At 38.1% G+C, this 17,316-nt stretch overlaps 1 protein-coding gene across 1 annotated transcript; it reads right to left on the bottom strand.

The window, feature by feature from the left end:
- Positions 1-1,039: 1,039 nt before the first annotated feature.
- Positions 1,040-15,418, bottom strand: LOC139448019 (sodium-dependent noradrenaline transporter-like). The gene is made up of 13 exons (XM_071229523.1): positions 15,304-15,418; positions 13,406-13,537; positions 10,970-11,234; positions 10,589-10,721; positions 9,871-10,005; positions 8,154-8,257; positions 7,444-7,568; positions 5,920-6,032; positions 3,899-4,027; positions 3,578-3,677; positions 2,719-2,819; positions 1,377-1,547; positions 1,040-1,141 (listed from the first exon to the last, which is right to left on the bottom strand). Exons 1-13 carry the CDS (start codon positions 15,416-15,418, stop codon positions 1,040-1,042), a joined length of 1,725 nt encoding a protein of 574 aa, XP_071085624.1.
- Positions 15,419-17,316: the final 1,898 nt, after the last annotated feature.

Below are 17,316 nucleotides of genomic sequence, written 5' to 3'. Positions count from 1 at the left end.
CTCGGACACTGACAGATCGACGAATACGCCCAAATAAATATTTTGTCTTATAGTCTTGGACAAAAAAATGAAATACTTGACTTCCAGAGAATACTTGACTCATTGATGTTCTTGACTTCCAACAATATAAAGGTACTTGACTTTAGCTAGATACACCTGAGCAAACTAGTTATTCACAGATTACTAGATAAAAGCGGATATAATAAATACCCTAGCAAATAAGTTTAGCACAATGGCACCAGAGTAAGTCAGTAAAAGTATACCTGTCCCACAATTACACCCAGACGAAACTAAGTTCAGAACGAAGTATCAGAACGAAACGTCAAAGTCTAACGATTCCTGACGATAGCTGCACTCGGGAGCGATGAGCTACTTGCGCGAGAAGCGCGGACTTCGGAGAAGACAGTAACCACTAGCTACAAGTGAAGGAATTATTTCTATAGTTGGGAAAATACGAATAGCAAACTAACTACAGAACCAATACTGTAGATAGAGGTATCATTCTAAAGGGATGTACATTAGCTACCCCGAAGTACCGGTAAAGATTTACAGCTAGATGTGTACAAATAGAAAGGTGAGATACTAGTGAATAACTACAAAAACATTAGAAATATCAAAATAGTACCAGAAAATCCCTCTACTGCATGAGAATCAAAGTTACTAAAATATTTTCAACATGTGAATACGCATGCACACACAAGAAGATATACGTCAAATCATTATATGATAAAAGCATAAGATAAAACTGCTGGAAAATGATATTTACAGACAACAAATGTTCCAGCGATAGCGTTACAAACACCATGTCAAAGAACTGATGCTGAGCGGCAGACCGCCGGACAGTAATGAGTAGGTGAGGAGCAGAGATCATTTAACAGTGACGAGCTGGTTTTACGGAACGGCGACACTGGCGAACAATCAAATGAGGAACTTTTTTACATCGACATGGCATCACTCACTTCCGCTGTAGTTTAGTGTTTTCATACACAGGCCTGTATATAACATTAACTCAGACGTACAAAGCGTTTGGATATTCGTATTAAACTGATGTCAGTTCATGTCCTGCCATAGGTTGTAAGACGCCCTCCATTCCGGTAGAACCAGTCCAGTTTTCATTGGGTTCCATTGATCTTTTAATTTTCTGAAACGTGTCGCATCCCATTGTTGTTAATAACATATACAGATAATGAATTATAGGTTTCATATATGCAGTTTCATGTGTAAGTTTTGGCTATAGTGATGCTATATTATATTATGAAGTGTTTACACTGTGACCAACTACGAAAACACATGAAACATCAACAGATTAATGTCTTAGTACCACAAATTACAACATGTAATTTAATATAGTTTGAAAAGAAAAACATGAAGTGAACCTCTTTCAGTGAAGTTTCATTTCTATTGAGAACCGTCCACAGCCAAATGATAGGAATCGGCAGGATTGATGAGAGCGATATCATCCACCCAACACCTGTAGCCCAGGCAGGGTATATGTAGTCCCCATACTTCGGAGGCCGGTAGGAGTACAGAGAGTAGCAGAATGTAACCTGATATGATACAATTAGAGTTTATGAGCGGTGAAACAAGGTAAGACAGTGCTTTCGGGAACAACAGATTACTTTGATAATTAGTACATGTGACAGTTCAATGAACAGAACAAAATACTCAGGTTGAACAAATAGTTGTGTTAAATGTGTTTAAATATGTTACATGTATCTGAGATCTCAATCGATATTAGTAATGTTGTCCAAGAACATTTAATGTACGTAGAACATTGTCCTTTTCAATTATCCTGTATTGCAATTAGTTCTAGATTTATACTTTAAGGCAGTACACGTTATAAAATCTACATCTCTATAGTTATCGCTTATATGGATATGGGCATAGATATTCAGAATGATGCCAGCAAGCTGTACAACAAGAGGGTCGATTTCGTTTTTTCAATCGAGAATTTCCTCTTTATATCGGACAAGACGCCGTCAGGTTCAGCTTACAGCGTCCACGTGTCTTAATTGCTTAGGTACCTTATGAGCATTACAGTTTATCCAAATTTCATGGAAAGGAACATTTTCCTTACAACTGAGTAATCAATCAAGATTCACCATCAATGACCTGGGTGGGTTATTCCAGACGTTTTAAGGTAGATATTCGGAGGAATGATGCGCGTTACTATCTCATCTTTTGACATTACGTGGAGTTTTCACACCTCCTTACTCACTGGCATTTACTGTATAATATAAATTATTTAGTACAGTAAACTACGGTTATAACGAACACGCTTATAACGAACTGAAGGATATAACGAACTTACTTTTTGGTCCCGACTATTTGCTGTAGTTATGCTGTATATATGCTTATAACGAACTACGGTTATAACGAACTAAAATTAGTAGTCCCTTTGAGTGCGTTATAACCGTACTTTACTGTATATGCCTAATCATATGAATAATATCAAAAACTGCCTTCTTTATGTCATCTTCAAAACATTCGCACTTATTCAAATCAAGTTTTCTCCAAATCCGTTGGAGGTGAGTTGTGCAGCCAGTGACCGATAACCTCTCACATTCTTCGATTCAACAATTTAACTTTTCTTTTATAAGATGTTTCAAGTAATTTCAAAACTGGATCTCAAACCTTCCAAACTTGTTTCAGTCAGTTTTATCAAATAGCATGTTGTCTGTAACGTTACACAAAAGAGCAATATATCATGAAGCTTACGAGCAGAAGTAGTGGACAAACGAACTTTAGGCTAATGACCATTTCTCGAGGCATCTTCTTTCCCCACATCTTACTGATATTCACCTGAAGCCTCTCTGTACCTGAAAAAAAATTTGACAAGTAAACTATTCTAAAGGATTAAGTACGTGGGGATTCCTCGGCAGATTCCGTCCTCAGTGCCCACTTACTGACAGTTGCAGTCTGTGATTACAAACCATGCCTTTTGCGCGCAATATTGAATTTTCTGCCATGTACTCTTTAGGAGTCATTTCGCTCCATTGTACCCGCTCAATGAACCATGTGGTTGTTCAGGAAGGTTAAACATGGTGCTTTTCAGTAGTGTTCAATATCCAAAAACGTCAAAGGGCACTAGTTCATGGATCACCACCAGACTAACCGAGTATAGAAAGTTTCATCTGGAATATTCAACAGTTTTGGGGTTCTGGTCTATAAACATAACTCTCATTTTGAGTACATTCCAACTGGTCATTATGAAGACATAAAACAAAATGTAAAAAAGTACAAATCCCAAATCACAAAAAGGCACAGTTCATGACTGATCTGTAATGAAAGTTTTAAAGAGAAATATCCAACGGTTTAGTTGTTTTGCTCCATTAAAAGAAAACGGATGGAGGACAGACAGACGGACGGACTGACAGACCTTCATGCTGATGTTTCAAAAGTGGGGCATAAACAATGTAATTCATGTATATTTCAGGCTCCAGGTTTGCCACCGTGCATCTTATTTATAGAAAGCGTCTTCTTCAGTTGTTTAGGTAAAGTTTATCTGTTATAAAATATTCCATGGTGTCAATTGTGGAAACAATAAAAAAATAAAGATCATCACTTCAACACTCACCATAGAACCAGCCAACTACCATGCATTCCAGCATTGCAATCAAGGCTGTAGAGGGAAAGTAGGCAAACCAGTCCACCAGGGTCACCACATATATCCCACCCTTAAATGTATACAAAGTTTACCTTGGTATCATCACATGATACACATTTGTCCGTATTGTACAACATAGGATCCACACATAAACACAACTGAAAGAATTATAAAATTACAGCTATTTAGTTCTCCAATTTTCGTTTTATAACCATTTGATACGCAAAACGTAACTTAACCAATTTGTAGACAATACATGAAAAAGACATTGAGATGTGTATATGGTTTTACCTGTGATACATATAAAAGAGCAAATAGAAAAGTGCTTAGAAGTACTGCACACGTGAAGAAGAGGCGCTTCTTAAACAATTGCGAAAACACGTCTTCCAAGGCTGCCGTGATAGTTGCAATGCCTGGTACCTGTGGAGACAGATCTGATATGACATTATAAGGCTCACATAATGATTTCAAATTTCAATTTCGATACCAAATGTATTTATATAATTTGATATATATTGTTTCAACATTGTCGTTATATACATGTATTGGTAAATCAAATTTTAGTGGTAGTTGTATTTATATAATTATGCACTTAAGGCAACCCAAGTAACTGTGTCCCTTCTTCTGTTTAAAGAAGTTTAACTAAGGCTTCAGCTATACCGATGATCTGATATCCAATTCCCTTCCACTGATACCCGCTAAAACTAAACATAAAGGAGACCAGTGAGTTTCATATTTACACCTACTCATAAAGCATGAAAGCCACAAAAGACTTCCCAAATGCCGTATGACAAGAGAGGTGACTTTGGTGTCTACATGTCGCAACGTTTGAGGCCAAAGGAAAGTTTTCAAAACTGTTTATGGTGGACACGCGGATGGCATTTTCAAATTTGACGAAGTAATTCTCTAGTTTGACTTGTTCCATATGTTCCCGTGTGTGGTGCAGGTAAAGAATTGACTTGCTTTTGCATGCGTTTGAAATGGATGCCACATGTGGGTGCCATCTTTTAGCGAACACCTGGTATCATCTATATTTGATAGTGATTCGTGATCGCATGCTAATGATATGTTCGGAATTGTATTATCGGCACTTCCTTTTTCAGATATTTCTTATTAATATGGTTGGGGTTTTGTCGTTTTAGTTACCATAAAAAATCGCCATAGTAATTGGCCAGATAAACGTTAAACATCTCTGCCACACAGGGATGAAAACAAATGGCTATTTATTCAGATACAAATTAGTCCCAGTCGTCTAAGGAACCGCAATTTACTGTCCCGTAGACGTTTCAGAAACCTATGGTCGTTGGATTCGCTCCTGTTATCATTGCTGGTGTGTCAGCACTATACCCTTTGGTGAAAATTAGGTTATAATTGCTGCCATTGGTCCTCTACGATTTAAATAGGCGCGTGCACCCCAGTCGTCTATGGCGCCGGATTTGACTGCAGTGTTAGTCACGACAGCGTGTGATGCGCCCGAATCCTAGAATCGTGATCATTACAATGACAATCGGTTTGTTGGCACCATCATACGTCAAACCGAACTCACTACTTTACTCACTCAAATACATACTACGTTTTAATATAAAGACGAATGCCTGCTGATACAAACAGAGCGACTTTCCATGTTTATTGTTTTATGAGAAGAATCCTTTAGTGTATATGCACTTGCACGCAACAGACAGTTTACTCCCTGAGACAAACATCATCCAAATATGAAATTATCGTGTGAACATTTTTCAGTATTGAGACGGAAATGTTTACTTGAAATAATCTAATTTGATAAATGTGAAACGTTAACGTCAGTAAATAATCATTCTCGATTATCTGCCGGAACAGATTCCATTGGGCGTAAACGGCACAATGGGTGTGAACATTATATGACTGGATAACTGAAAATCAGCGTTGACACCAGGTGAATGCGAAAGAGGTAATCATGTCCTGCCCTAGTGGCAGTGTCAAGGATGATCAGTTCCACACTGAATCAGTTCAATCCTGAATAAATATTGCCAGTGTAAATGTATTGTGTGGAAACAAATTCCTTTGTAAAAACTATTGGAAACCTAGAGGAAAATAATACCAAGAAACATTTCCACTACAGGAACAGATATTCTTTAACGGTAGCACCCGCCACTCACAAAAATCAATGTAATCAATTGTGTACACAACAGCACAAAATGATTGCAGATGAACAGTTCTGACATGTGATGGAAGATATATTATGTATATATTTTCAGTTCATGCTCTCAAACTGACCAATCAGAATACGAGATTCTGAATGCATACATCTGACTTAACCAAGGCATCTCCCTCACCATAGAATCTATTCCAAGCATCATCAGTGTCGCAAAAGTCAAGACCGACCATGACTGGGGGAACGGGAGAGAGGCCAGCATTTCAGGGTAAACGATGAAGGCAAGGTTGTAACCTGAAACACAAGAAACATGTTTGCATTTAGATGAGTGTTTTATTCCACGGCTAGCTTAAAGTAAAACGTCGCCATTGGCTATTTCTCATGAAACATAGTGTGCCTTGATATAATGTTGCATATCAATATTCAAAAATTCAGAATAGTTTGTTAATAATGAAGGCATATGTCATCTAAAGTTTCCAAATGGGCTCTCTTTTTTATGATCTGTTTCTTGCTAATTTATCGTAAAATATGGTAATTTTCTTTTAAAATAAATCAAAATTGACAAATTCTCAAATATACTTGGATTCACCCATATACAAAAAGTTTAAAGGGCTGATATTTTATAATAACTACAAAGAACATTATGAATTATGGAGGCATCGTGAAATGCATATCATTAGGCACTTCATGTACATGTAGATGATGGATTGATACATTTCAGATTTAAGATAGATTGCAGATAGATTTGACATCGGATTTAAAATTGCAACATACTCGAGAAACGGCTGATAAAGGACTCTGTTTGTGATTCAAATAGATAGATTATGTTTATTGTAGCCAATAGAACAGGATCTGATCAGCAGATTGTTTTAGAGTATCCGCCAATCACTGATGGTTGCCTCCGATCAGGATGCATAGGGTCCACAACATCCGTATAGGATCGTCTCAGACCCAAGGTCTATGGACTCAATGACAAACAGACAACACAGGGCTAACGTTGTTAGAGTTTCCAAACAGACCATTCATTGTCGACATCATGCAGCCCATCTGCGTACAAGATCCACAACATCCATATAGGATCGTCTCCCAGAGTCTTCGGAATCGAGGACAAAAAGACAACACAGGGCTACCGGTGTTAGGGTACGAGTAGTAATACCACGTTTGAAATACCATGGTGAAGATGACGTATGCATTGCGGGAATAGATGATAGTCAAGTGTAGTGTTTACAGGAATGTTTAGAGACGTACCTATGAAAGTAATGTCAACGTCAATCCCCATCAATATGACGTGTGTGGTTGGGGTTTAGGGATGTTATGAGGAGGGATTATGACAGAGAGAACACGACGTCCTGGAGATGAGTCAAAGGACACTACTAGCATGACAACATGCTTGAGCTTGGCTTACTACATATGTTAACGTCGTCCTTTTGTCTTCAAGAACGCAAATGCACATGTCCACATCGCAGGTTGTCACAGTGAACTTGCAGCAGCAGAGCATCACCACATTACCCAAGCCAGTAATAAGCCCCGAACCATTGAGCAACTTTGGGCATCACAGTCGACACACTTGCCACTAAAGGTGCACAAGGTAAACCAAATTACCATACGACAGTTGCGACGACTTATAGAAATTATTATGAAATAGGTCCTATTCATCCATAACATCCAGAGCACAAATGTAACTACGTATTTATTGGTCACTGACCTGATGACTCAAAAGCATCTACGTTTACTCCACGTATGTAGGCGACGTGACCGACGATTGTGAAGAAAGCAAATCCAGTCAAAATAGCTGAGAGGGAATCAGCCAAGCAAAGCAATACAGCATTTCTGAAAGGAACAAAGGATTAACTGTGTGGCTACCATGATACTAAAGGTTGGCTGATGAACTTCCGAACATGCACAGCAAGAAAAGGAAAGTTAAAGATGCAACTGACTTAAGGATCACATGGCACATTCATAGATTCACTTTAGATACACATTTCTCACTAATCAACATATGAGTGAATGAGAGAGTTGTGTTTAACGCCGCTTTGAACAGTATTCCAGTTATATCATGCCGTGTACGCTCCACGAGGGAACAAAGTCCAAATAGGGGCAGGTCTTGGACGTTTACCACTTTGGTGAAACCTCCGGGCATGGGCAAATTAACTTCTTCAATAGAAATTCCCCTGTTTCATAACTGAGGCGTTTCGGGAACCTGTAATCGTAGGTTCGAATCCTGGAATTGCCCTGATTATATTTCAAGGTTAAACAGAACGCCTACCGTGCTCGCTGGTTTCTCCGAAGTGGTAAACACATCATTTTCGACTTCCCTTTCACAATAAGCTGGCACGCTGTGATATGACTCACGATAATGCTTTTTAACATTGCAAATTGTATACAAGATACGGGGTGAGCAAACACCAAACCTACTTAAAGCAGTTGTTATCCATTCTGTTGTGTCCAGACATGGAGGTTATACACCCAGAGGCTATACCCAGTGAATGCAGTGCAAAACTACAGGACTGGATCCATATCTGCAAACAAAGAGAACAATCAGAAATAAATGTTCATTATCCAGTTGAAACAGTTGTATGTCCTCATTGAAGTGAATTAAAATCATGATAAAGACCCTGAAACATTTGGCGAATACTTTATAGTTGTTTTAGTGTGTTTATCATCACTTACAAAAGACATTTCACGTTATTTGGACACATTTTGTGAGTAACTGAATGGAATCGAAACATAATCGTTTTGTTAACATTCAGTAATTCACACTATTTACGTGAATGCAAGTTTCTTTGGAACTTAACAATTGAGGTGATAAAGTTGCTGGAGAATTTCTACTATTATAATCTCTGGATCCCTGACATTGGTCAGGAGACCTCGCAGATCTATGCCCAGCTGTGATACTCGTGCTTAATGTGTACCGGTGTTGTAACCCCATTGGTGATCGCAAGATTGGTTGATTGGCGATAGCTTAAAAAACATTTGAATGCTTTGAACCGTACATCTGGACTACATTCCGTCTGCATGGAGTCTTTTCTGAATTCTCTATGCAGATAACCTGTGGTGAACTTGTTTCTCTTGACCAGTGCAGTACCAGTCCTTCCCCAGCTTAACAAGCCAGTGGCCCTGCGTATTTGCCGTTGAACTGATGCTTCAATGATTTTTTTCTGAATTGCCATGGCTGTTTGTCATATCCCCTCTACCACCCAATGGCCTGGCCGATGACTAAGTGTTGCCCACCCTCGTCACAAGTGTTACTGATATTTTAACCCTCTCGATTAAGTCGAGGGTTTAGTTGCATGTGCATAAACCAAGATGTATGGTGTTTTCAAGAGCCTCTCTCTTGTATTGTTGAATACTATTTTTGCAAAGCTAGGTACCTGCGTTTCAGTTTATTAATGCATCGTTTGAGGGATGTGAGTTGTGTTAATATGCAAGTTATACACACACTCCACAGATTTTGCCTATTTGTTATCGCCAGGAACATCTTACGGCTTACCTAAAAGTTAAATAAACTCATATTTGTTGACGTCTGTGAACTTTCCTTATAAAACATAACTTAAACAGATCAGTGTTTAAAGAATAGAAATATTGAAAGTAGCTTATGCCTGTTGTAAGAGCATTCTAAGGGGCCAATATGGCTGGTAGTTATAAGAATTAACGGTATTGTTTTCAAAATGACTGTGAACTGCTTTGCTTTTTTTGTGTTGTTTCACTTCAGGCAGTTCTTTGATATTTCATTCACTGGCAGTGTTGCAAGGCAGTGATCGGAATCCGCATATACTAAACACAGACTTGAACTTGAACTTGAATTAAGATTTTTATGACCTGAATTTGCAAGTTGAAAAGAAAAAAATCATCGTATTTCGAAAGTCAAACTCACTCGTTACCTCAGTAACTCATTGCATTTGTTGATTAGTTTCTGATGGGTATCACCGGTGGGGAAGGATACGTTCACCTTTTCGCGAATACGTGGTAATCGGAATTTGACAGTGATTCAGAAACACATGCTTATGATCTAGGTTGAATCGTACAATGGACTCTGCTTTTAGGAGATATTATTTACTACAGGGTATTGTTATGTACGCAAATTAATTTTCCTATGATTCAAATTGAACATGACCGACGCTTAAAAACTCACTTTGGGCTCCGTAAGCCTCTCAAACTTAGGATAAATGTAGTAGTATATTCCATCAGCTGATCCCGGAAGTAGGCAACCTCGTATGAGAAACACTGTGATGAGGATGTAGGGAAGACCTACGGTGATGTAGACAAGCTGGTCCAAGAATATGCAGTGTGAAATTCAGGAGGTTAAATGCTGCATGATCTACTTTAGCATTTATGTGTCTAAAGGCAACCAATGAGTACCACTTGTTCATGATACTGGAGCAAGGTTGTATTGTGTTATTTGTCGTTTTGTATCCTTTGATATACAGGAACAAGTAGAAGAAAAGCATATTATAAAATTGTCAAAACTGAATAATAACAGAACAGTGAGTTAAAGTATTGGCTTATGACAATGCTTGAACTAATTTTGCATCATCGGCTCATGATGGTGGTGATTGTTGCCTTACAATTGCGATACCAGTGTCTTGACCTGACATGGAATATTTACAAATGCTGCCATTAGGGTAAGATGGCATGCTATCAGTTAAGTCACATAGCCTCATCATCTCATACATTTCAGTCACCTCTTACCATGACCATAGGACACAGGTAGACCTATTCTACACGAAAAAGGTACAGGTTCATGATCAGTTTACATATCATCCACATCTGTTGAATACATGTGTTCATCACACATGTGACAAATGTTGCACTTTTCTACACACATGTGAGGGTATTGTTGGCTCACTTACCTTCCCTGATACTCTTATTCCTTTGAAAATCCACAGAAATAAAATCACATGTGTGATCGCCAGGCACCCAACAAGTTGCCATCTAACGCCACCGAGATTATCCAGACCATCAGTCATTTCCAACATCTTATTTCTTAAATAAAGGATAGTCATATAAGACAAATATCCATAATGGCATGTCAATACATATTGCATATATATATAAGCAAAAGCTCGTGCGTGTATATATATATATATATATATATATATATATATATATATATATATGCAAATGCTCCTAGAGGTGTTTCAATAATGTACTTAGTATAGTTCTTGAAAAGCAGTATAATCGTAATGTATATCTAGAGGTAGACCAAGGTACGAAGGTGTGTATATTCTTACTTCCAGAATTCTTCAGCAGCAGTAACCCCGGTTATGTTGGCAGTAATTCCAGTCTCACTTGCATTATACGACGGAATAGTGACATTTGTAAAAGTTCGAAGATCCTTGCTAGATATACATGTAGGTGTGTTCCAAGTGTTGTTACAGTTGTCCCAAGGAAGTATTTCAGAGAAGGAATAGAAGAGGTAATACATGAACCAGGAGAATATGGCATTATAGTAGCTAATGAAAAACCAGACACATATTAAAGCTCCAACGCCAAGACCTGTAATAGAAAAGGATGAAACATAAGTGAGATCAACATGATGAAATTTCGTAGTTAGTGTGCAGCTAGTCGGTGGGCTGAACACTGTTTTCCGTTTTTCGCGATATCATATATTTTGACCTTCATTTCACCTTTGTGCTTTGCTAAAACTGAAACCTGAAACTTCTTGTGAACATTATTCACTATTTTTAGTTCGTTATATAGTTGCTGGTGGGAACCTACACATATGATCGGTTTTTCGCAAAATCTATAATACCTTGTCAGTTTTGCTTGAGTTAGCCTGTGTTTATTATGTGGTAGTGGGCATCAAAACGTGTTCCTTTTTTGCGATATTGTATGTTGCATGTTTGGACCATACTCTCAAAATGCGCTATAGGGGAGCTGAATTGGCAAAACTGTTTATGGCCACTGCTCAGACATCTCAATTAAATATGTAATGCTGTTCAATTCTTCAAAATGCCTTTTTGACCCTTTTTAAGGATTTTGTGAATTGTATAAAACAAGTTTTTAAAAAATGCATGACATTAGGAGAGTTATTCTCCTTGGAAGCATGTAACGCTCAAGGTTGAAAACGTATCTATTTTGTATTGCAACAATGTTATACTATAGAACACTGCACATTCATTCTTGCATAGTCAGAAGCATTGTTTCGTGCATCGGTAACACTGTTTTCCATATTACATGTAATGACATCATTTATTTGAATAACAATGCTGACAATGGAAAATGGCTTTCTATGTTGACAATTTAAACCGTTATCTACATATTCAGGAAAACTTGAGTGCCGTAAGCATTTTTGGTCAGAAAACACACAAGTGTAGCATGCTTCAGTGTTCAGTGTTACCGCTAATTAATCACTAGTCAATCATGTAACAGTCATCTATAATTGAAGATAGTGCTATGTTCAAGATTCATGTAGGAAAAACAAATCATTTATTTTGCAAAAGAACTGGGATTGATTTGATAATGATTGAGATTCGGGGGAGCATCTACAGAATTATTTTTTTTTATGTGCATTTTCTTTCTAACTTATGAAACCAATCTTTTCATTTTAATTGTCCATTTGAACTTTGCAAAGACATTCACTATCAAGAATGGTCATCTGATCAAGTAACAAACTTTTGCACACTAACTAAACCGACTTTTAAATCAAATATTGCATCCGAGTTCCATCTACATGCCCTATCATCTCCGCAAAAACAAAGATCCTTATCAAAGTTCAGATCTGATATCTTTAATTTAAATATTTAGCTGCTTTGAAGATAACAAAGTTATGATATTAGTATAGCTTAGTGCCAGTAACCGAAAACCAACCATTTGTACATCTTCCAAAAACCAAAAATACCAACATACTTTTTAAGACTCGCTATTGTTTAAGATATAGTGTCGAAAGAAAAACGTAATTTGTCTACAGCTGTATAGAATTAATTATAACTGATCCTAACATACTCCTTTGTAAAAGTCTCACTGTCAAATGGGCCTCGTGGCCAAAACAATACTAAAAATGACTGTCTGTCTGTAATTGTTCATAAGAAGTAGCAATAGATCCATTAGATCTGTCGTGGACACAAATTTTTGGGCCAATTGAGATATATTTCATAATTGTCTTCAGTGTATATATTAACAAAAGATTGCTCGGAGCTGGGCACGACCTGCTGTTATTCACCTGCATAAAGCAATATGCTGAGCAGCAGCTTATCGTGTTTTTGATGCTTTAGCATTCATCTGTCAGTCAATCATCGTCAAAGCTACTTTTTTGCTGTTTCTTGGCATAGTCTGCATACGCTGACTTGAGTAAGATCCACGAGGTTTCAAGCATACAAATTGAATACAAAAGCAATGTTTGTGATTCACAAATAGTCTCAGCTCAAGAATAAATACATCTGATAACATAAATCCCTGGTCAGGGACTTCACCATTGCCTTGTTGGTTGTTGATTTGTAAACGAATGAATTGACATGCAGTCATAACTTCTTGGTCAATCAAATGACGTAATCGATCATACAGACAATCATATGCCTGAAAACTGATCATTTCTCTGGGAGAAATTCTCGAAGGTTAATTTCCCCCGCCACCACATCTCTCCCCATTTCTAAAACGATTCAGATCTATACGTATACATATATTCAGTTATGTACGTGTTGGTAGTAGAATCAGGCGTCGATATATACCTTTGAAAGAAGGACACAAGTTCCAGACGTTAATAGGTCCACTTTGAGAGTACTGGCCAATAGTCATCTCCAGGAAAACACATGGAATGGCTCCGATTATTGTGAAGAAGAGGAAGAGTATCAGAAATGCTCCTTTGTAAAAAATAAGAATAAAAAAAGTCAGTAATGTTCCCCTATAAATAAACTGTGCCCCTTCCCCCACACCTAACATGTACTACAATCTCTATTAAAATCCCTATTGGCACACTTCAAGCACATTCTGACATGAACCTATTTTTTTCAACAAATGCTTAGATGCGACATTTTCATTTGGTAAAATGATCTTTCGCACATATATACTGAACAACAAACGTTCCTGTGACATTGCATAAGATGTAATGCAAAATTATGTTGTTTACCAATTTCGCTTTGCAACAGATAAAAGACTCCTGTAAGTGTTCAAATGGTTTAATTTGCTACACTGACTTCAGAAGATGCGTGAGTTCATAAAAAAAACATGAACATGCCAAAATGTCAATTTACAAATCAATAGCGTGTGTGTCCACCTCTGGTTGCGATGCAAGCAACACATCCTCGTCTCATGGAATGTACCAGGCGTCGCAGAAAGTTCTGTGTGATATATGTCCATATCTACTGGAGCATGTTCGAAGTTCCTGAAGTGCCTGTGGAACCTTTGTTGACGCCGATCCATCTCGTCCCACATGTGCTCGATTGGTGAGAAATCAGGGGAGCGAGCCGGCTAGGGGATTACATTCACGTTGTTTTGTTGAAGAGAATCATCCTGAATAAGTCGAGCTATATGATGACGGGCGTTGTCATGTTGAAAGGTAATGCCTGTGCCATGACGACGCAAAAACGGTCGAACAACAGGGCCGATGATCTCGTCGCGGTAGCGCTGTCCATTGAGATTTCCCTCTACTACTATCTAACGGGTCGTCTGTCCTGCTGTAATCCCACCCCATACCATAACGCTGCCGACCATGAACCGATCTTCTTCCATGACACAATGATTGACGTAACGTTCACCTCGACGTCGGAACACACAAATCCGTCCATCGCTGTGGCTGAGGTGAAAACGAGACTCGTCAGTGAATAGAACTTGTCCCCACTGCATTGCCGTCCAGCATATACGCTGCACAGACGCTATCTGCACCACTGTAGACGTGCTTGACGGTCTGAGCCGACGACGTAATGTTTGTGAAGATATTCGTCGAAGGCCAGAGATGCTTCTTGCAGTCAATGTTGCTGGCTGGAATCGATTTCGTAGGTGTGTTGTTCGAATCCAGTTGTCTTGTCGATTATTGGTTACGCGTGGCCTGCCACTCCAAGGATGGTCTCTGACTGCATTCGTCTGTTGCCAACGTTGCCATAAAACACCGAATGGTGTTTGTGTGGACGTTAAATTGTCTTGCAACATCACGTTGACTCGATCCTGCTTCAAGCATACCAATGGCTTGCAGACGCTCATTTTCGGACAGGCGTGGCATTTCGTAATGTTGAATAATTGCGTAATTTTGTTGTTTTTCTGAGTGGTTGTTGTCAGTACGATGCTTAACAATGTATGTGGAATCCCGTTAACCCACATGTTTTTATACCCCTTTTTGGGTAGTAAAATGCATGGGGCCTGCATAAAAGTCAACTTTTGCATGGAATGCATGTTTTACTGTAGCAGTTGCGTTTTGTGACTTGATTCCATACATGTACTACAATATTGAAAACCAAACTTTACTTGTTTGAAAAATACACTAAGATATTGGAGTCATAGGAACTTTTGCTGTTGAGTATATAATGTACAATGATTGCAAGGATCCCCTTAATGTAAATAGTTCATGGGGAATAATCACTATAATTATTAACATTTAAAAGTTCGAAGCTTTTTGGTGCCACACACAACCTACCTCCTCCATTGCGCATACAGTAGAAAGGAAACTTGATGAATGTTCCAGATCCAACACCATATCCAAGTAGGCTGACGAAGTAGTCAAACTGATGGCTCCAGTGTTCACGAGGCATTGTTCGTTTCTGCAACTAAATAAAAACACATTCACCTCACTCACAAGCAAGATTGCAATGGAAAAGAATATAAGCAAAACCAAACCATCATCCCTTTTCATCGTAATGCCACACAATTTCAAATTTCGACAATGCCAACCAAACCATTTTAATATTCATACCAAATCGGGTCTACAGTTCCGAATACTTGACAAGCATGTGTTTATGTATCACTATCAATAAAGGTTGATATTAGGTTTTCGGGGGTAGAATAGGTCTTCAGCAACCCATGCTTGCTGTAAAAGGTGACTATGCTTGTCGTAAGAGGCGACTAACGGGATCGGGTGGTCAGGCTCGCTTGGTTGATGCATGTCATCGTATCTCAATTGCGTGGATCGCTGCTCACTAGATTGTCTGGTCCAGGCTCGATTATTTACAGACCGATGTCATATAGCTGGAATATTGTTTAGTGCCGCGTTAAACAACAAATAACCTAACCTAACCATTACGTGTTCGCTCAAAGGTGTACTCACAACGTGACTAACAGTGTTGCCTAAATCTGAAATGGAAATGATCGCGCTGAATTCTTTGCTTGTCGGCTTTGTCCGCTAAAAATCATCTACATTGTCCTTTGGTGTTTGTACTCGGTGAGTATTGTTATTGGGTATTCTGCACTTTCCACAAATATCATGCACATATTTTTATCTTCGGATTTATTTCTGATTTGGCAATTGATAGTCCACTAACGGTTCTATAAAGGCAAACGTATTTCAACCGCTAACTCCTATAAATATCTTGGGTTTGTATTCTTATATACATCAAAGATGAACCAATGTGTTTCAGATCTAGCATCAAGGGGTAAATGAGCTTTCATGGAAATATTTCGCAATCTACGGAAGATTGGTTTTGTTGACCCTTCAGTTTTCTTTAAAATATTTGATACTCAGATTCAACCTATTCTTTTATATGGTGCGGAAATATGGGGTGTAGACAGATTTGAAAAAATAGAACAAGTGCATATTATGGCTTGTAAGAAGTTTCTTAACGTTGGTTTGCAAACCCCAAATGCTATTGTGTATGGGGAATGCGGTCGGTACCCACTACATGTAAATGCTATGTGTCGTTCTGTAAAGTATTGGCTAAAACTGATTGAAATGGACGAAGAAAGGATACCAAGAAAATCTTATAATATGCTTGTATATAACGACAAGTGTAGTCGTCATAACTATGCTTCTTCTATTCGTTCCATATTATTTTCTCACGGATTCGGAGAAGTTTGGCTCAGTCAAGCTGTTGGCGACAAACCATCATTCATGAATAGTTTTAAAAACGTTTTGATAAATATGTTCTACCAATCATGGAATAGTACTATCAAGGCTAGTACTAGGTACATTCTGTTTAAAGAATTTAAAAGTCTCCTGGAACCAGAAAAATACCTTTCCATTATTACTGAAAAAAAATATCGAAATGTTTTGATAAGGCTTAGAGCCGGGCTACTAAGACTTAAGGTAAACGAAGATAGATGGGCTGATATTGACTTACGTTTACGACTCTGCCCCATGTGTGAAACAAGTATAGAGAATGAATATCATTTTACTTTAGAATGTGAATATTACAACGATATTAGACATCTGTATTTACCAACAACATTTTGCAATAATCCAAATATGCATAAATTTAAAACGCTACTGTCATCTTCGTGTAAACAATTACTTGGAAAACTATGTAAATACCTATATTACAGATATGAAAGAAGACGTAATTATGAAAAGCCTGTAAACCTGTAAATTTGTACCTGACATTACCTTTTTCAATGTACCACACTATTTCAAATGTATGTATTGTATATAAATAAAGACTTCTTCTTCACTAACAGATCTAGAAGCAGTGAGATATGCTTCAGAAACTGGAGAAATAAG

This window comes from Haliotis cracherodii, unplaced genomic scaffold (assembly GCF_022045235.1).
Source record: "Haliotis cracherodii isolate W230 unplaced genomic scaffold, xgHalCrac1.p SCAF_7, whole genome shotgun sequence".
NCBI classification, from domain to species: Eukaryota; Metazoa; Mollusca; class Gastropoda; order Lepetellida; family Haliotidae; genus Haliotis; species Haliotis cracherodii.
This window is presented reverse-complemented; position numbering and strand designations above follow the sequence as displayed.

Excerpts from the sequence above, each read along its gene's own strand:
- LOC139448019 (XM_071229523.1), bottom strand. The coding sequence starts at position 15,418 with ATGCCTCGTGAACACTGGAGCCATCAGTTTGACTACTTCGTCAGCCTA. Across the intron at positions 10,722-10,969 it reads GCTGCTGAAGAATTCTGGAA|AAATAAGATGTTGGAAATGA; the intron begins GTAAGAATATAC and ends CCTTTATTTAAG. Across the intron at positions 7,569-8,153 it reads ATGGATAACAACTGCTTTAA|AAATGCTGTATTGCTTTGCT; the intron begins GTAGGTTTGGTG and ends TGTTCCTTTCAG.